At 24.1% G+C, this 22,038-nt stretch overlaps 2 protein-coding genes across 5 annotated transcripts in view; one reads left to right on the top strand and one right to left on the bottom strand.

Moving 5' to 3' along the window:
- The window catches only part of LOC117171419, a 71,238-nt gene that overhangs the window by 14,486 nt on the left and 34,714 nt on the right, over window positions 1-22,038 (bottom strand). The window contains exon 6 of one of the 4 annotated variants that reach the window (XM_033358731.1): window positions 385-423. The exons of the other annotated variants lie outside the window; for them this stretch is intronic. Within the exon in view, the coding sequence (XP_033214622.1) occupies window positions 419-423 (5 nt within the window). The 3' untranslated portion in view covers window positions 385-418. Of the gene's footprint in view, window positions 1-384; window positions 424-22,038 lie in introns of those variants that run through there. 4 annotated transcript variants of the gene reach the window in all.
- Window positions 1-22,038, top strand: part of LOC117171418 (synaptic vesicular amine transporter) — a 111,811-nt gene that overhangs the window by 76,254 nt on the left and 13,519 nt on the right. The window contains exons 3-5 of the mRNA XM_033358721.1: window positions 15,468-15,689; window positions 19,504-19,660; window positions 20,426-20,568. Coding sequence (XP_033214612.1) covers window positions 15,468-15,689; window positions 19,504-19,660; window positions 20,426-20,568 — 522 coding nt within the window. The remainder of the gene's footprint in view (window positions 1-15,467; window positions 15,690-19,503; window positions 19,661-20,425; window positions 20,569-22,038) is intronic.

Below are 22,038 nucleotides of genomic sequence, written 5' to 3'. Positions count from 1 at the left end.
AATTTATAATAATCAATCAATCAATTAAATATTAAATTAATCATGAAACAATAGTTAATTCAATATTGTACTACTTACTTAGCCCCATAATAAATAAATTCGTGTAAAGTGAGCGAAAACGTTATAACAAAATACGATCGAACGCAAATAGCAATTTTGATCGAACTTAACTTATAATTTAATTGACAACCTAATTTGTTCAAAATTCGGTCTTGCATCTCAAGTGCTTTAATAAACTGCGTTGAATTGAAATAATTATGAAATTTGTTTACATATTTTGATTTAAATTTTTGATAATAAATAATACTTAAAACCTTATTGTTTGTTATTATTTTCCAAAAAATCATATTTAGCATTTTAATACAGTTGATACTTCTTCTTATAAACATGTGAACTTCTACATCCAAGCAAAGATCTTTTACTCTAAAATAAATTAAAATTTGTAAAAAAAATGTGAAATGTAAAATATTATTAAATATGATAAGCGCTATAATTTTCTTATTAGCAATAAAATTTTACAAACCTAAATTTAAGTCTGGGCAAGGATTCCAAGAAATTTTCAAACGATATAAAAACTTTGAAGTAATTTTCAAGGATTTTAATGATGTTAAGGGATTCAAAAGACTTGGATTTGTTTTAATGATTTTTTAATGAATTTCAAAAAACTTATTTACAAGAATTGAGGAATTTTCAAAAAATTCAATATAAAGAATTTTATGATATTTTAAAACATTCCAAACAAAATTCAATAGATTCAAAAAATTTTAAGACTTGCTAAGAAAAATCTTTTGCAATCCGGAGGAATTTTCAAAACCTTCACAAAATTTATAGAAATTAAAAACATGAAGGATGTGAAACATTTCAAGGTATTTCCAAGGATTCCCAATGATTCTCAAGAGTTAAAAAGATTTAAAGGATTTCTAGCGATTTTAATATTGTTAAAGGATTTTCAAAAATTGCATGCAGTTTTAAAGATTTGAAAATAGAATTTAAAGCATTTAATTAAAGAAATTTTCAAATATATCAAGGGATTCCCAAAGATTTACAAAAAATTGTAGATAATAGGATTGTTTTAAACATTCGAAGGAATTCTCAATTTGTAATACGATTTTAAGAATTTGAAGGGATTACAAAATATTTTATAGATTTTCAAATATTTTAGGGTATTTCTCAGGATTCCAAGGAATGTTCTAGAGATTTAACCAATTTTAAGGGATTTCAACCAATTTCAAGAGATTTGAAACATTTTAGAGTATTTGAAAGGATTCCAAGGAATTTTCAAGACATTAAATTTTTTAATATAAAAGGATTTGAATGATTTCAGAGTATTTTAACATATTCAAAATTTTAAAGGGATTTCAAAGGGTTTTGGAGATTTTAGTGTATTTTATATGAGTCCAAGGAATTTTCAGGAGCTTTTAAAAATGTAATGGCATTTCGAAGTTTTTAAATGTTTTACAATATTTTGAAGGATTCCAAGAAATTTTCAAAAGCTTGAAATAATTTAAAGGGATTTCATAAATTTTCAAAAGTTTAAAAATATTTTAGGGTATTTGAATGCATTCCAAGGATTTTTTAAGACATTCAAAAAATTGTTAAGGAACATCCAATGGTTTAAATGATTTTAAGATGTTTTTAAAAAATTTTTAATTTGAAGGGGTTTTAAAGGGTTTTAATGGTTTTAGGGTATTTTATAAGATTCCAAGAAATTTTCAAAAGCTTTAAACAATTTATAAGGATTTTAAAAGTTTTTTTAACATTTTAGGGTATTTTAAATCATTACAAGGAATTTTCAAGAGTTTAAATAATTAAAAGGAATTCAAAAAAATTCAAAAAGTATTGAAGTATTTTAGGTTAGTTTCAAGTATTCCAAGGAATTTTCAATTCCTTACAAAAAGTTAAATGTATTCCAAAACATTTCGAAAGTTTTGAAATATTTTTGGGTATTCCCAAGGATTTCAAGTAATTTTCATGAGCTTTAACAATTTTCAACTGATTTAAAAAAATATCAAGGGATTTTAAAAGGTTTTTGAGAGTTTCGGTAATTTTTAATGATTTTAAATGCTTGCAGTAAGGAATTTGGAAAATTTCTCAGGACCTCAAATATTTCAAGGGATCTCAAGGATTGCAAAAGGATTTTTTTAAATTTTTGGGTATTTTAAAAGATCCTAATGAATTTTTAAGAGATTTAAGAAATACCAAAGGATTTCAAAATTTTCCGAGGATTTTCGATATTATAGGATATTTTAAAGGATTCCCAGGAATTTTCAAGACATTAAAAAAATTTAGAGGAGTTTCCAAGGATTTTAATCATTTAAAGAAATTTAAGAAAATTGCATGTGATTTTAATGAATTTTTAAATGGATTTCAAACAATTTATTCACAGAATTGGAGGGGATTTAAAAGAACGTAAAATATTTGAAATATATTTAATATTCCAAGGTATTTACAAAGAGTTTAAAGAGTTTAGGATATTTTCAAATATTCCAAGGAATTTTCCATATATTGTAAGAATTTCAAAGGATTTCAAGAGATTTTAAATATTTTATGGTATTTTAATAGATTCCAAGGGATTTTCGAGAACTTAAAAAATGTGAATGTATTTCAAAACATTTTAAACGAATTTAAGTATTTTACGGTATTTCCAAGGACCCGAAAACAAAATGAAAGAGATTTAACAATATTGAAGAAATTCCCAAGGATTTTAATTACTGATTTTAACGGGTTTTAAAAAATTGCATGCGGTTTTAAGGATTTTTAACATGGATTTCAAAGAATTCATTCACGAGAATTGAGAGGATTTCAAAGAATTTAAAACATTGTTATAGATTTTCGGATATTTTAAAAGATTCCAAGTATTTTTCAACAGATTTGAAGAATTTATTTATCGAAATATTTCAAAATATTTAAAAAAAATTTTTTTCAGAATTTTATCAATTTTAGGATATTTTTAAAGAGTTCAAGAAATTTAGATTAAATTTTAAGAATTTTAAGTGAATTCCAAGGATCTTAAATATTTTAGCCTATTTTAAAAGATTCCTAAGAAGCATTCCGTTTATTGGATTTTTAAATGGATTTTAAAGAATTTATTTATAAGACTTGATGAACTTCCAAAGATTTAAAAAAATTCTAAAGATTTTGAAATATTTTTAAAGATTTCAATCAGCTTTCATTAGTTTAAAAAAATTTGAAGTCATTTCAATGTATTTTAAAGATTTCAGGGTATTTCCAAGGTTTTAGGATACTTTAAAATATTTCCGAGCGGTTCAATGACTTTAAAGAATTTTAAAAGCTCTAAATTTATTTTAATACATTTTTCAAGATTTCAGGAAATATTAGATATTTATTAAGCTTTAACGTTTAATTATTTGAAGTGATTTTATAACATTTCAAGGGACATCAAAAGGAATTTTATAAAATTTCAAGAATTTTAGTATGGTTTCCAAAATTTAAAGGGTTTTTAATTGTTTAATTTTAAGGACAGTATTCCTTTGATTGTCAGAAATAGTTGCAGACGATAGTAACTGCCCAAAACATACTGAATAATTAGGACTCTTAAAAAATATTTGCGTATGTAAACTTTTGAAGCTGAATAACTTTTATTTCGAGATGTCAAAAAATAAAATATTTTAGAATTTCACTTTAAAATTGAGACTTCTGTCCAAATTAAATAATTTAAAATATTGTGAATCTTAGAAGTTTAATTATTCTAAAAACGTTGAAAACTAAATTATTTCTGTATGACAACTTTTAGCATCCAAAAAGTCAAATTAGAAGTGCTGAAAATAAAATTCTATTATATTAAAAATTCTGTTCAAAATTAATAATTTTCAAATTTTGCATTACCCTCTTCAAAATTCGTCATTTTAATCTAAACTGTAAGAATAATAACTTGAAAATCAAGTTGGGGAGACTGGGGCTGAACGCGCATAGTTTTTGCATGATAAATTTTTAGTAAAAAAAAAATTCAGTTATGAAAAAACCTCTGATACATCTTGAAGGAGTGATATTGGAACTAAAATTTTGACTATAGACGCGATTTTTGATGAGTAAAGTATTTGCTGATATTTTATAAAAATGTACGTTAAATCCAAAAACAATTTTTCTCTCGAATTCGTATTTCGAGGGCTTGCGAGACGAGTGGAGAACAAAGAGCTTTTTTAATTTTCTTTAACCTAAAGCGCACTTCTTCAACTTTTTTCGGCCCCAGGCCACACACGGCGATTTTCCGCCCATGGCGCACAAAGGAAAAAACTGAATTTCTAATGCAGCCGAGCACAAAACAATTTTTCACAATCTCGAATCACCCAGCGTCATTATTTTTTTTTTGTTAGCCGAAAAAAAAACCTGTAATTAAAGGGATCTGTATTATCATCAGAACTAATTACCATCAATCAGTGTAAATGCCATTCCAAAGTTTGTAAAGTCAGAAATGAAAGTTATCGATCAAGTTGAATCTTCAAATAATAGAAAATACTTAACGTCATTTTTGACAAGATGAAATATAAATTTATAAATTCTTAAAATGAAATTTTTCTGAAAAAAGCTTCGTTTTAAGAATTTATGAATTTATATTCCATCTTGTCAAAAATGACGTTAAGTATTTTCTGTTATTTGAAGATTTAATTTCATCGATAGCTTTGATTTCTGATTTGACAGATTGTGGAATGACATTCCCTTCAAATTGGTTTTTTCGGCTAAAAAAAAAAGTAAGCGTTTAATTAAAATTGAATTTTTCTGAAAAAAAATATCTAGTCAAGTCGCTCTATTGGGAAGTGGAGCGACTTGACTAGATCTTGTTTTTTCAGAAAAATGTAATTAAAAAAAAACCAGTTTGACGATTCGAAAATTCGTGCCCGAATAAAAAAGTTTGCGCTTAGCTCGGGACCCGCGTAGCCCCCCCCCCCCATCGCATGCACATTAATTACAAAATACATAGAGAATTAAATATCAGAGGAATAAATATTATTTACATTGTTTGTATATAGTTGTCGACAACATTCTCAATAAAGGAGCTTAAATATAGAAAGAATAATAGAAAATTGTATCCTATCAAAAATTTGTTTGTGACTAATTTCCTATACCCAATTGGACCTTTTCCTATAACTATTAAAACACCAGTTCCACGCCAAATCCAGTTGACTGATTCCAAAACAGAATATATATCCTGGTAATTTGATTTAGCTTTCAAATATACAAAAAGAATTATTAGGAAATCCAAAAAAAAATTTTTCTAAAATTTCATTCCCTTAAGATAAATCCTTTTGGTGTAAAAGTATCCTTGGAAATTTGGTAGGAAAAAAAATACATAAATGAATGGGTCTCTAGGGTTTTTTAAATTTTTGCACGAATTTTCATGGAATTTAGCCTCAAGTTTGTTCAAATCCACGAAAAAATAAATGTTTTTTTTTAAATGATATTGAAAGTTTCCACAAACCCCATGAAGTTTAAAACGTATTTTACATTAGAATACGAATCAAAAATTACTTTTTAAATTTCACAACCATTTGTCTGTTGTATAGTGTCCCAAAAAGACCCCATAATTGAAAAATTGGATTTTTTTAGTTCATGATGCTAATTATGATTTTCTAGTGATTGTTTAATTACAAATCGTTTTGAATGCATAAAATAATAAATTTCATTTGGATTGAGGCAAAGTTGAATGAAATTTAAGAAATCAAATTTGTAAAATAAATTATTATTATTTATAAGCATCTTCTTCTGTAGTAATGCAAGGTATTCGCGGTTTTTTTTTTTATTTCAACTTTTAATTTAAACAAAAAGGCTCTCAGTAAGGAAAATTTACATTTAATATGATCAATATAGAAGATTTGAATAATATTTCAAATATCTGTTTTATTTCAGAAAAATGTTTTCACAAAATATTTCTCTAAGGTTTATTAATTATTTGTGTATAACTAAAAATCCAAAGAAAAGTTACATTTAAAACAACCGCAACTTTCTAGCAATTATCCATAAGAAAATAGTTATAAACAATAATAAACTGTTTAAACAATTAACTTTGTTAACTTGCATTCATTTTTGCCTCAGTAAGTGAAAAGTGCCTGAAAAGTTTAAAATTTCAAAAAAAAACGCAACTTTCTAGAATAATTCAAAGAGAATATTATTTAAAATAATAATAAATTGCTTAACAAACTACGTTTGATAATTAGAGTTAATTATTACCTCAGTCTGGTTAGCAAAGGATAAAAAGTAGAAAACTTCAGGAAAACGGCGACTATCTAGCATTGATATAAGAAAAGATACTTATAAAGAATAATAATTTGTTTAAACAATTATTTTTGCTAAATTACATTAATTATCACCACACTTTAAGTGAAAAGTTAAGAAGTTAAAATTTTTAAAAAAGACGACAACTTTCTAACATTATTATAGGAGAATATTATGAAAAATAATAAAAAATTGTTTAAACAATCATGTGTGTGTGTATCAACTTAAGCTAATTAGTACCTCACTTCAAATGAAAAAGTTTAAAAAGTTCAAAAAGTTCAAAATTTCAGAAACAATACCGCAACTATCTAGCATTACTATAAAAGATATTGATAAACAATAATAATATATTGCAATAATTATGTTTGTTAAATTTCATTAATCATAACATCCCTGTAAGTGAAAAGTGGGCAACAATTTTAAAATTTCTGAAAAAACAGCAGTTTTCCAGCATTATTAAAAATGATTATTATTAAAAATAGTAATAAATTATTTAAAATATATGTTTGTTAACTTGAATTAATTATTACATCACTTAAATTAAAAAGTGGACAAAGTGTGGAAAATTATTTAAAAACTGGAACTTTCTTGCATTATTTTACGGTAATGTTTTGATAAAAAATAATAAATTATTTAAACAATTATCTATATTAAAATGTACAGACTTCTTGTTTATTCTAACTGAAAAGTTGATAATAACTTTTAAAATTTGGAAAAACCGCGATTTTTTAACACTTTTCTAAAAGAAAATAGCTATAAACAATAATAATAATAAATAACTCGCAAAATCAAATTTTTCACAAACAAGGGTTTTTTGGGACTGTATGAAATAGACTAATGGGTGTATTATTTAAAAAGTAATTTTTTATTCGTATTATATGGCAAATTCTGGAAAAAATATTGAGTTTAAACTCGATTCAAATCACATTGACATTTTTGAATAAAATTGTCAAAAAACGTCTTCTTTCTTAGAGGAAATATGTTTTAAACTTCATTCGACTTGCGGAACCTCTACTTATCTTTTTTTTCACGCATTTATTTTTTTATGAATTCGAAAAAATTTGGGGGCTATGTGCATGAAAATTCCAGAAAAAAATCCAATAAATTTTTCTCCCACTCTCGTGGATTTGTCAAGCATCTTTTTAAAAAAAACTCCTTATTTCATTACAATTTCTGTTGTTAAATTTTTTCAGAAATTGCTTTTATTTATTTCCATTGTAACTAGCAAAAGTGAAAATAATCGATTCTTAGTGTCAATTCAAATAAAATAAGCAACTTTTTCAAAAACAGGTCATTAATATTTATTTTTTTTGTTGTCAAAAATCTTTGTAATATATTTAACTAAAAATAAAAAATGGATGTATTCCGAAGTCAAATAATTTAATAACAACGGCAATTAAAACCAAAACATTTTCAAAAATTTGCTTAAAAACCCGGAAATATATTTTTTTAATTCTACTAAAATTCAGCGGACATTTTTACACCAAAAGAAATATTATTTAGGGGAACCATTTTAGAAAAAAGCCGTCTTTCGGACCTTATTAATTATTATTTATTTTTTATTAATTATTAATAATTTAATAATTTACTTATAATTTTATACTAAGTTTATAATTAGTATAATATTTTTCAACTCACTTTTCGAAAAGTGGCACAGTGCATTGAAAAATTTCATTTTTTAATTTCCAAAAACCGTGAAAAAAGACCCTTTTCCGGGAGAATCAATTTTGTAAATGTTCTTTTATACAAAGCTTTATTTTATTTATAACTCATTATATTATTTTTCTTTCATATTCAAATTATAACTAGATTTAATCGAATGATAAATGATACGAAGATATGAATAATGACCGAAGTCATTTTGATCTTACGATTGATTATATTTATTTGAAGCAATTATTTTGATAAATCCTGATGGAATTTTATTTTCACAATATATTTTAAAAAATTATCGGTACTGATAACAAAAACTTTACCAATAATAATAACAATAAGATTTTCCTGGACATTTAAAATGATTTAGTTATTATTTTTAAAGATTATTTTAATTATTTTTTATTATTATTATATATTATTTCTAGAAGTATTTAGAAATTTTCAAAATATTCGAATATAAGTCTTGAGAAGATTTAAAAAACCTCTAAACAATATGTATTAAAGCTTTTTCTAAGAACTGAAATGTTTCAAGAAAAAAAAATTCCTTAAAAATAATGGGAACATTTTTAATGATTTTTATTTTTAATTTTGAAAAATGAATTTTAAGCCAGATTAAAACAGATTTAAAACATTTCAAATGATTCCCTAAAATTTAGATGAAGAATTCAGAAGGTTTACATTTTTAAAGAAAATTTAAAATGATTCCATAATATTTCTACATATTTCTGAAAATGTCGAAAATTATCTAGAATATTTTAATGCAAATTTAAAATTTGAAAGATTTTTCAGAAATTGTAGGAGAAATTCAAATAATTTAGAAAATATTCAGCAGTTTTGACAAAATTTTAAACCAAATTTTAAAGATTTCAAAAATTTTCAAATAAATTATAGGCGTTTTAACATTTCAAAATAAAATTTTGAACCTTTTTAAGAATATTGAACGCTTTTAAGAGATTAAAAAAATTGTTTAAAAAACTTTCTGGAAAAATATAAATAATTTTTTATTTTTAACTTTTTTTAAAAGATTTAATAACATTTGAGAAAATTTGTAAAAACAACTCGAAGACTTTAAAATTATTTTTTTTAATTTGAAAGATTGTTGAAAAATTTGAGAAAAAATTTAACAAATATTTAGAAGCCTTGAAAATATTTCAAAAACTATTTAAAATTTGAAAATATTTCAAAAAATTTTAAACATGGTACAACTTTAAATGATTTTATATTCTGAAAAATTAATTTTAAGATAATGTTCAAAAAGATTTCAAAGCATTTAAAATAATTTTCTAAATTTTACAGATATTTACTAATTTTGAAAAGACTAAAAATAATTGAAAGAATGTAAATATTTTGAATTTTTTGAAATAATGTAGATTTTTTTTAAATGGGGAAAAGAAGCTTTAAAGAATTTTGAATTTTTTAAGAGAACAATAAATTGTTCTTGAGAATCATGGAAAAATTTGTAATGGTTTTTTATTTTGAAAAATGAATTATAAGGAAAAATTTCAAAATATCCCGAAATATCAAAAAAAAATCGAGACTGTTTAAAATATATCAAGAGAGAAATATTTTCAATGACAATTCATTTCTTATAGTTAAAAATTATTCCACTTTGTGGAAAATTGATTTTTTAATAAAAAATTTAACAATTCTAGTTAAAAATTCATAATTTTAGTTGAAAAATGATCTATTTGATTGAAAATTAAACTATTTTGTTGGAAATTCTTTTTTTATTAAATTAAATTTATGAACTAAAAATCTAACTATTCTATTTTTGGTTAGAAATTAATATTTTTTCGTTTAAAATTGAATTGTTACCCACCTTAAACTGTAGGTCCCCCTTCCACCACCAAGTAAGTGTGTGAAGGGTGTGTAAAGGAATAAAGAAGGTGTAAGAAAAATGTAAACCCTTAGGGGACACATTAGAAGCTTCCACTGATTGAAACTTCAACTACGTTTTTGCGAGTGGAGCTGCTTTGTTAAAAAGATTCCTAAACATTTCTAAACAAAATCCATAAGATTTAAAAGCAATTTTTTCATTTTTGAATTTTTTTCAAGATTTTGAGAAAAATTCGAGTCATTTTAAAAATTACTCAGGAATTTTTTAAGTTTTAAAGAGATTAAAAATATTCTTAAAATTGAAACTATTTCCAAAAATGTATATAATATTTTTTAAGTTATTGCAAATTTCTAAAAGTCCTTATCTGATACCTTTAAAACTGACTCGAATTTCTCGTAATATTTTGTTAAAACCGGGAAATTCGAAAAATGTTCTTTGAACTTTTCTGGATTCTTTGGGGACATATTTGAAATCTTCATAAATCTATTTGAATATTTTGGAAAAAAAATTTTTCAATTAAAATTTTATAACTTAATTTTTTCAATTTTAAAATAAAGCCTTTTCTCGATTTCCGCTTGTCTTTTCATTTCTATTTTTATATGAGAGCTCGACAATTCCTAAAAATGATGCAACCGCGTCTTATCTAGCAATCATATTACTCAGAGCAATATTCTGCGAAAGAACGTAAATGCAGGAGGAATTGGTCAGATTAGAAAAAGATTTTGCATGCAATATCGACTTTAAATAATTTCAAAATATAACATTAGAAAAAAAATAGAAGCTTTGTAAATCTTTGCAAGCACTTTGGGGCAAACGTAAATTTAAATAATAATTTTTTGATAATTAAAAAAACGTAAACAAAGTTAATTTATTTCGGGAGCGAAGCATCTAAATATAGATTTTAAATTCTTGACCCCCTGTGTAAATAATTCTCCTTTTCCCCCTGTTTTCAATAAATCTCCCCTTTTTCTCGTTTTTTCGATAAAAAGAGAAATGAATTAGTAGACCCCAATAAGAAAATCCAACGTTTTTTCTTTGAAGGTTCATTCTTTTTAATTGAAAAGGCTAATAGCATATTTTTAGTTCACAATTTATCTCTTTTGGTTGAAAATTCAATTTTTTGTTAAAAATACAACTTATTTCTTAAAAATTATATTATTTGGTTGATAATTTAATTATTTGGTCCAAAATGAAACTATTTTATTAAAAAGCCGTTTTCTGGCCAAAAATTAAAATACTTAGTTGAAAATTGGTTTTTTAACTGAAAATCTAACTATTTCATTTTTGGATGAAATTTTATCTTTTCTAGTTTAAAATATTCAACTATTGGGTTGGAAATCCACCTCTTTTAGTTAAATACTCAAGTACTTGTTTGAACATTCATATATTTTGTTGATAATTCATCTTTTTTCTAGAAAATTAATGATCAACTATAACAAAATAATAAATAAAAATAATAATTCTAACAAAAAAATTAAATAATTAAATTATTAATATCCTTCCTTGAAATTTTAACTATTTGGTAAAAAATTAATCTGCTTTGTAGGAAATTTCAAATTTTTGTTAAAGTTAATTTTGTTGTTAAAAATTCGTGTTTTATGCTGCAAATGTATCTTTTTAGTTCGAAATTCAATTATTTGGGTAAAATTTTATCTATTTTATTAAAAATGTATTAAAAATTTTTATTTCAAAATGTATGTACTTTGTTGAAATTTTTTTTTAAAAGAAATAAGTTGAAAGTTGTTTAGTTGTGAAAAATTGAAATACTTGATTAAACATTCTTTTTTTTCCGGATGTTCATAATTTTAATTGAAAATTCATCTCTTGATTTGAAAATTTAACTGTTTTAATAAACATTCATTTTTTGGCTGAAAACTCATCTCTTTGTTCAAAAATGTAAATATTTTGTTAAAAATTTAACTATTTAGTTGAAAAATCACATATTCTGTTAAAAATTCGTCTGTTTTTATAGAAAATGAATTTTTCCTTGAAAATTCCACTATTTGGTTGAAAGTTCATCTTTTTAGGTAGAATATTTCAGTATTTGGTTAAAAATTAAACTTATTTTACAAAAATTCTTCTTTATGTAGAAAACTTAATCATTTGATTACTAATTCAATTATTTTGTTGAAAATGCAATATGTTTCGATTCAAAAACTTAATTGTTTAGTATTAAATTTAATAAGGTTAATTTTATTTAAAAGAATTTATGCCCCTCTTATTTTCGTGAAAACTCACACTGCTTCCTTTATTTTTAGACCATTTGTGTCTGTAAAGTCTTTAAAAATATTAGGTTTCTATATTTTGTGTTTTATTTTGATTTGTTCATGAAATGAAACCGAAGACAAGATTTGGACTTAAAAAGAGGGGTCGGGGATATTCTCACTTTTGACGTCACTCTGGGGGGGGGGGGGGGGGGGGGGGGGGGCTTGTGTGGTAATCTGTGATGAAAAAGTAGACGGGTGAAAAAAGTAATTATAAAAACTTTACATATCCCTGATAGGTTCATATATTTATATATATTATATATACATATTTATTTTTTAAATTTTATATTCGGAAAGATTATATATAGTTTATATATAGTGTGAAGTATTATATATAATATTAATTTGTTTTATACTAAAAATGAATAAATCAAATGAATATTATATATATATATATATTTCTAAATAACTCAAAAGTGCTTCTGTAATGGGAAAAATGCGATTTTCCGGGCAATATAAATTTTATAGATGCGGTCAGTTTCTCGGTCGTTTGTCGTTTCGAGCTTTTAACTTTTCACCCTTAACACCTCCACAGAATGTTTAATTCAGTGGGGTTGTATTCGAAACGTATGGCCCTCCGTATGTCAAGCCAGCAATCCAGATAAGTGGTCATGCATTTATGGAGTGGCATAATACTGAACACATACATGCATACACACACACACACATATATATAATACGCATGTAATCCTTTTTTCTCTATATACAGTAAAGATATACAAAATTATCTATAATTCTTAAAGGCGGTTTACCAAACGCAAATCAGTAAATCGATTTTGAACTTTTACTTTCATTTTTCAGTCAGGAAAGGAAAAAAATGACACCAAAATTGTTATTTTAGGCAATAAAAGATGTTTAGTACTTTGAGGAGTTAGGGAGATGAATATCTATCTGATGAAAGTTTTGATAAGTTTTGAAACTTTTTTTCAAAATTAATTTTTTTTTTTAAGTCATTAAAAGTTTTTCTATTAATCTTAAGAAAGTTTTTTGTTCTTGAAGTCGTTAAACTTGATAAAAAGCTTCAGAATTCTTTTCGAAATCTTCAAAAATTTACATTTTATTTACATTTGTTGGAAATCTTCTTAAAGTTGAAATAATTTTGTACCCGTTTTTAAATCTTTTCAACCTTCTGAATATCTTTTAATATTCTTTGAATTTTTCCAAAAGTTTTCTTGAAATTCTGAAAAATTAAAATATTTTTGTATTATTAATCCATAAAATTAAGCAACCCTTTCAAGATTTCTAAAAACAAGTATGCGCGCGCGTAGCTCGCTTTTGTTATTTGTCCAATTATTAAAAATTGCATGGCGCTATTTTCGCTTAATATCTCGAATTTATTGCAATGTCGAAATTATTATTGTCAGGAAAGGTGCTTTCATTTTTTCCGCTAAAAAAAGAAGTCTGAAAATTTCAATTTTATGAGAAATGTATGGTTACCTACGAGTAAATAATATATTTAATAATAATTAATGAAACAAAGGTAGCAGTACTCTCACATACAAATTTTAATGTGTAGCCTCTTGAGAATTTTAAAAGTTTTGAAGAAAATTCAAATTTTCTTTTTAAATTTCTGGGGAAATTTAAACTGATTTTTTATTTTGGAAAATAAATGACAAACATTTCAAAATATTTTTAATTATTTTAATGTAGACGAGTTAAAAGCAAAATATAATACAAAATATATCCAAAAATAATCTAGAACATTTTTTAATACAATTTTTAATTTTGCAGGATTCTAAAAAATATTAGGAAAACTTTGAATTCTTTCAAAGGATATTTAGAAGTTTTGAATATAATTTTGAAAGGTTTTAAAAGAATACAAACTTTTCTTTAGATTCCTGGGAAAATTTCAAATGATTTTTTATTTCATAAATGAAAATTTAACAGAAATTTGAAAAAGATTTAAAAATTGCTAAACGATTGTCTAACTATTTTAAAAAGAATTTAGTGTATTTTAAAGCAAAATTAATCAATTTTACAAGTTTACATAAAATTTAAAAAAATATTCGTGTAAGTTAAAGCGATATTTAAAAGTTTTTAAAAAATTCTAAAATAATTTTAAAATTGAAAGTATTTTGAACAAAATTTAAAAATGTAGATTTTGGACAAAAAATTGATAACAAATTTCAAGAATTTTGAATACTTTTCAGAGAATATCAAATTTTAATAAGATTTTTCAGAACATTTCGAATGATTTTTTTTTAAATTAATGTTCTAAGAAACTTTAAAAAGATTTCAAAACATTGAAGATTCCAGATTCTGGGAAGTTTTAAAGGCCATTTTATGTGTATAACCTCAAAACAAATAAGCCTAAAAAATAATAAGTTATTGGAACCAAAATATATGTTATGAAGGATATTCTAACGAATGTTTGTGTAAAATATATGGGTGTGGTCACTCTAGAACATAACCTCAAATTTCTTATTTACAGATTCAAAATTTTTTTATAAAAATCGGTTAAGCCATTTTCGAGAAAAATTTAAACAAAGATGATTTTTTTGAGTTATCATTGAGAGAAATTTTACTCCACATGGATGCAAATCTGTGACATAAATTTAATACATGCGGGTTAGATTTTGCATGCTTACCCGGATATGCCCTTTAATATATTTCGTTTCAAAATGCAACTGTTTAGTTGAAAATTAGGAGTAATTTACGAATCCCGAAAATAAATTTGCTGAAATATAATAATCCCCAATTGAAAATTTCTAAATTCCCAAATCTAAAAAAATCCCAACTGTAAACAATTAAAGAAATTATTTTTTCGTCAGTATTGTTTATTAATTAAAAATGCAATAATTAAATATTTTAATCTAAGAACAATTTTTTTAAGTTTATTGATTTAAAAAATTATTGTTTACATTCAAAAAAACAATAAATTTTATTTAAATACACTGAAAATTAAAAACAAAATTCCTTTCTTAGAAGTATTTCATTAGTTCATTTTTATTGAATAAATTTTTTTAATTTAATTTAATTATTTAAATTCGGCAATTTTCTGTTGGAAATTTTGAAATTCGGTAATGTTATAAGTTGTTAGCAAATTTTATTATTCGGGAATTAGAAAATTCGTTTTTTTTATATGTCGGAAATTTTACACATTCAGGAATCTTTTGTTTCTAATATTAAATTTTTCAACAGTTTTGCGTTTCAAGAATTTTTATTTTTCGAAAATTTTACTTTCAGGAAATCTATTTTTCGGGATTTTTCAGTTATCCCGAAAATTAATTTTGTAAATTTTTGAGAAAATAATGGCATAAAGAGTCAAATATTCCCGATTTGATTAATTTTTAATAATTTCTCAAATTTAAGGGGAAATTTTTGAAAATGGGGAAAAAGGGGATTAGGTAAAAAATAAGATGGACTGTGATACCTGAAAATGAAATTTTTTGATCCATAATTCTAAAGCTAAATGTTTGGAAAATATTTTGAGGATTATTAAAGAGGACATTAATTATATATTTTTTAAATTGCAGTCCCGATCATCCCGGAATTCCTGTATGATATTCGACACCCAAATGCAACCTTAAGTGAACATCTCGAAGGATATCATCCGCAAACAACCGTCAGCCCGACAACAACAACAACAATAATGCCGACAACAACAACAACTGGAAGGTGTCTCTGTAATTCGAACTCATCAGCGGCTCATACATCTCATCTAGAATTTTTGAAACCTAATCCTGTCTCTTCTATTGGTAAATAATAATTATATTGAATTAAGGAGCGTCCACAATCTACATGTTAGCTTATCAAAATTTGGAAAATTCTTGATAATTTTTAGAAACATCTGGAAATTTATCGTTAAGATTTGTGGTAATTTTTAGAAATTGTGAAATTTTTTGAAAATTTATTAAAATTCTAAAAAAAAATTGGAAATTTTTTTAAATTTTTCTGCAAAACATAGGTATGCCAGGAAAGTTTTGAAATAATTTTTTAATGTCATATTTGAGTGTATAATAGAACTAACACAAATTTAAGATGTGTTAATGTAAAATTTTATTATTACATTTTAAGTTGAAATAATAAATAGTCAACCAATCGAAACTGAATTTTGAACAAAATAACTAAATTCTCAAACAAATTAATGAATATATGATAGAAAAATGATCGAAAAGTGTAATTGTTGATATTTCCAACAGAAAATATTTCAATTTTCAATACAAAAAACTATTAAATTAAACGAGAAAATAAGAATTTTAAACAAAAAAGTTGAAGTGTCAACCAAGAAAGATTTTTTCAATCAATGAAGAAAAACATTTAATCCAAAATATTGAGCTTTTAAGTCATCAAAAGGAATTTTTGAGAACAAAAATGTTGAATTTACAACCCAAAAATATGTCTTTTTTACGAAAATAATTAAATTTCGAATTAAAAAAGGGTGTTTTAAAGAAAATAAGTGAATTTTCAACTGAAAAAGATCAATTTTCTATCAAAAATGAAATAGGTATATTTTTAATGAAAAACATTCATTCTCAATACTAAAAAACAACAATAAATTTTCCTCAAAATTTGTTCAATTTTTAACCAAGCAAATAAACTTTTAACTAAAATGATACACCTTTAATAAACAAAAATTTGACCAAATAGTTGAATTTTGAACCCAAAAGATGAAATTTCTACCAGAAAATGACAAAATTTTCAAAAAATAGATGAATTTTTAACTAAGAAAGATCAATTTTCAAAAAAAATAGAATAGTTTAATTTTAATGTTAAATGTTCAACCAAACAGATGAATTTTCAACCAAAATGAATAAATTTACGTTAAAACTAATTCAATAAAAATGGACTAGTTAAATTTTTAGTTGTTAAAATTAATTTTCAATAAAAAACTAATTGTCAATCAAAGAAATGAAATATTAACAAAAAAATTTTATTTTCTTCCGAAAAAAGAATAATTTTGAACAAAATATATGAATTTTCAAAGATCCTTTTTAATTTTTCATAGAATTTGAAACCTAATTCTTGAATTTTCACACAAGAAGCTTAATTTTCTAATAAGAAAAGAAGATTTTTTACAAAATAGATGAATTTTCAACTAAGAAGGTAAATCTTCAATGAAAACAGCATAGTTTAAATTTTATTTAAAGAAATATTTTGTTAAGCAGATAAAATAAATTATTAACGAAATAGTTAAATTTTCAACAACAACAAAATAATTTTTTATCAAAAGATGAACACAGAAAAAATCGACAAAAAATGTTGTAACATTTTTGGTAAAAAAAAAATCATAATTTTCAATAAAAAATATTAATTTGCAACCTAACACATAAATTCTTAACCATATATTTTAATTTTGTAAAATATTTGGCAATTTGTTGAAATCATTTGAAGACTTTGAGAAATCTTTTGAAACCTTTTGAAATCTATGAAATCTTTGTGAAGCCTTTGAAATCCTTGAAATCTTTTGAAACGTTTTCAAATTTTTGAAAATTTTGTAGAATATTTGAAAATCATTTGAAATCTTTTGAGATCTTTGAAATTATTATTAAATATTCTGAAGTGTTTTAAAATCTTTTGAATCTTTGATTTTTGTATTTTTGTAATCTTTGGAAATCTGTTGAAATGTTTTTTGAAATTATGAAAAAATTTTCAAATCTTTATAATATACTTGGTAATCGTTTAAAAATTGTTAGTAATCTTTTCATATCTGAAATATGTCTCAAATCTTTTTAAATCTTTGCAATCTTAAAAATCTTTGTGGAATTATTGAAATCTTTTTGAAATCATTCAAATCTTTGGGAAATCTTTGTTAAGTGTTTGTTAAATATTTGATACATTTTTGTGATATCTTTGTAAATTATTTTGCAATCTTTGGAAATTGTTTCAAATCTTTTAAAATTTTTGAAATTTTTGTAAAATATTGGGAAATTATTTGAAATCTTTTAAGATCTTTCAAGTCTTTTGAGAACTTTGAAATACTTCTGAAATCTCTGAAATTGTTGTGAAATCTAAGAAATCTTTTTGAAATTATTGAAATCTTACAAATCTTTTTTAAACCTTAAAAATCTTTGTGAAATTATTGAAATCTTTGTGAAATCTTTATGAAATGTTTGTTAGATCTTTGTTAAATGTTTGTAAAATCTTTGTGAAATATTTTACAATTTTTTGAAATGATCTTTGTGAAATTATTGAAATCGTTAAAATTCTTTGGAAAATCTTTGTGAAATCTTGGAAATTTAAAAAAATATTCTGCAGTCTTTTAAAATCATTGCAAATCTTTTTCGAAAGCCTTTCGAGAAGTTTTTCGAGGTCTTCTGAACTGACTTAAAATCTTTAAAATTCTAAAAATCTTTTGAAATTTTTGTGAAATCTTTATGAAATCTTTATAAATAAGATCTTTAAAATCTTTTTAAAATGTTTTAAAACATTGAAATGTTCTGAAATCTATTGAAATCTTTGAAATCTTTGTAACATATTTGAAAGTCGTTTCAAATTTTTGAGATCTTTTGAAATATTTCTGAAATCTTTAAAATCTTTGAATTTTTTTTAAATTATTGTAAAATCTTTGAAAAATATTTTGCAACCTTTGGAAATATTTTGAAATCTTTTTAGATCTTTGAAACATTTCTGATGTTTTGAAAATCTGTAAAATATTCGGAAATCTTTTGAAATCTTTGTGAAATCATCGAGATTTTTGTCAAATCTTTTTAATTTTGGAAGTCGTTGTAATATATTTTAAAGACATTTGAAATCTTTGAGAAATTGTATGTATTTTTATTTTTTTTTTTTATTTTTTTACTTTTATTTATGTAATAAAATGTTTTAAAATTATTTTTGAATCTTCGAAATTCTTATAAAATTATTGCTATTTTTGTTCAATCATTAAAATATTTCTGAACATTATTTTTTCGAACTCAAAATTTAACAATTCCATTTTCGGTTTAAAACGTATCTTTTTTAGTAAAAAATGCATTCTTTTGGTCCAAATTGCAACTGTTTTGTTAAAAATTAATCTGTTTTTGTCTTTTTTTATTAAAATATTAACTACTGCATGTTTCTTTGAGAATTTTTTTCTTTGGTTTAAACATAAACTACGGTTGGTTAAATGTTTAATTAATTTGAAAAAATCCATTTTTTTGTGAAGATTCAGCATTTTAGTACAAAATTCCATTATTTGGTATATGGTTGTGTATTCTAATATTTTGTCCAAAATTCCTTTTTTTTTCTTCAAATTCAACTGGTGCAAAATTCTACTTGGTAAAAAATGTAACTATTTTATTGAAAGTTTAATTATTTCTTTGAAAATTCAACTGTTTTGTTGAAAATTCGTCCTTTTGGAATGAAAATTTATCTTTTATAGAAAAAAATTCATCTTTCTTGATTGAAAATTAACTATTTGTCGAAAATTTAATTTTTCGGGTTGAAAATGAAACGGTCTTTTAAAAAATTCGTCTTTTGGATTTAAAATGCCCCTCCCCGCCCTACTAGAGTGTTATTTAATATGTGGACACTCCCTTGTTAGTAATTTAAATTTATAATAATAAATCTTTTTTTCTGGTATAAATTCAGAAACTATAACAATAAATATAACAAGCATCGAAGACAAGGAAAGAACGCAGAGACATAAAGAATTGGTAGAGGAAACTGTTGCAGTTGGAATTATGTTTGCTTCCAAGGCTTTTGTACAATTATTAGCAAATCCTATTGTTGGACCACTTACACACAAGTTTGTATTAAAAGATTTTTAATAAATAATATAAAAGTTTAATATCGACGCTTCCATTCTATACTGCTCCACGTCGCGTTTGGGCGGTATACTATGCCACGCCGCTTTTGGGCGGTGTACTTTTTCTTTATAATCCTGGTAGAAATCTTTGAAAAAATATTAATGAGTTGAAAATGGATAAAAAAGTGGTCGATTTTTAAAAATCAAACCACTTCGCGTTCGGGCTGTATACTTTTTCTTCATAATCCTAGCAGAAGTCCTCAACTTAATATTAAAGAGTTGAAAATTAATAAAATAGCGATCTTTTTTTTTAATCAAACCACGTCGCGTTTGGACAGTGTACTTTGTCTTCGTAATCCTGATGGAAGTCCTCAACAAATTATTTAAGAGTTGAATATTGATAAAATAGCGATCGTTGTTTAAAAATCAAACCACGTCACATTTAGGCGGTATACAGCTCTCTGTCGCGTTTGTTCGCTGTACAGTTCTAAGTATTGTGTATAACCTGGAGACCTGTATAATAAGACTGTGTAAGACTTTGGGATATAGAGCGAAAAAATTTGTCGGAATGCTGCACACCGCCTAAACGCGATGTGGCGCGGTATAGCGCCTAAACGTGACATGAAGCGGTATGGAATGGAGATGTCTACATTTGTGTATCTTAAATTTTATTCAGCAGATGAATTAATTTGTTTCTTTTCAAATTAAATAAATAATTAGATATTAAATAAACTAAAATCCCTATTAATTAAAAAAAAAATTTAGGATTGGTTACGACATCCCTATGTTTACTGGATTCATCATAATGTTTTTATCAACATTAATATTTGCTTTTGGACGAAGCTATGGAATTTTGTTTTTGGCCCGAGCCTTACAAGGAATAGGCTCTTCCTGCTCCAGTGTCTCCGGTAAGAATTTTTTAAAATAAATTAATAAATACGTCAACTCTCTATATAAGAACCACCGGTTTACAATATTCCTAGAATTAATGTCCTCTCAGGTTGCGTCATTCGTCCAAATCCAACAGAAATGCAAGTCATGTCCGCAATCGTTCTTATATCGGGAGTTGGGTGTAAATATAAATTTATCATACTATTATTTTATACTATTATTTATACCCTTGATGCTTTTATTTTTATTCTTTTAATCGAACTATCCACCGTTATGGAATTTTCCGTGTGATTAGTCACCTAAATCAAATTTTGGGATGGGGTGACAATTTTTCAAATTTTTTTTTGAATTCTACATTTTTCTTAGTATTAGGATAATTCACTTTTTCTTGTTGAACAAGGCGGCAGATTTCTCATTGTCGAAAAATTCATGAAAAAATATTCAACAATTGCAAATTAGGAAAAAAAGCTTATTCCTTTCATAAGGTTCCAAAAAAAGTTCCTGTTCCATTTTCCCATATTTTCTGCCTTTTTTTAATTTCGAAAATTTACATTTTTTTCAAAAATGCTTTAATATTTTAAATATTTAAATATTTTAAATATTTAAATATTATTCTTACGGCTTCGGAATAGTGAGAAACGCTGCATCAAAATCAAACATTGATTACCTGAAATATTATTTTGAAACATATCGGATTTACAAACAAAATTGTGCCTATTTTTGTACAGTCCGGATTCCTTTTTTTATATTTTCCACCATTTCCAAAATCGTACATTTTTTTAGTATTTCCAGAATATTGTACATTTTTTAGTATTCCCAAAAATGTAGGCAATTTTGGAGTTTTTCCAAAAATGCATGCTCTTTTTTTTAGTTTTTCCCAAAATTAAAATTTTTTTAATATTTCAAAATATACACTTTTTTAGCATATTAAAAATTTACCTTTTTTTCGTAGGTTCAAACATTAAAATTTTTTGACTATATTGACAAATTGCCGTTTTTAAAGTATAGTCAAAAATGTAAATATTTTTAATAATTTCAAATTTTTTGGTTTTTAATTATTTCCAAAAAATGTACATTTTTTAGTATTTCAAGAAATTGACAATTTTGAATATTTCCAAAAATTTATATTTTTTTAGTCTACCCAGTAATGGAGTCATTTTTCGAGTTTTTACAAATATTTACATTTTTTATTATTTAAAAAATAGACTTTTTCGAGTATTTTCAGACATTTACATTTTTTGAGTACATTACAAAATGTACACTTTTTGAGAAAATTCAAACATTCATATTTGTTTAGTATATTAAAAAATTTACATTTTTTAGTGCATTCGAAAATTTACATTATGTTATTATATTAAAAAATTTGCATTGTTTTTGTAAATTCAAAAATTAAAATTTTTAAGTATATTTAAACATTTGCATTTTTTTCAATTCAAACATTTACATTTTTTGAGTATATTCAAAATTTTACATTTCTTCAGTATATT

Source organism: Belonocnema kinseyi, chromosome 4, assembly GCF_010883055.1.
Source record: "Belonocnema kinseyi isolate 2016_QV_RU_SX_M_011 chromosome 4, B_treatae_v1, whole genome shotgun sequence".
NCBI lineage: Eukaryota > Metazoa > Arthropoda > Insecta > Hymenoptera > Cynipidae > Belonocnema > Belonocnema kinseyi.
This window is presented reverse-complemented; position numbering and strand designations above follow the sequence as displayed.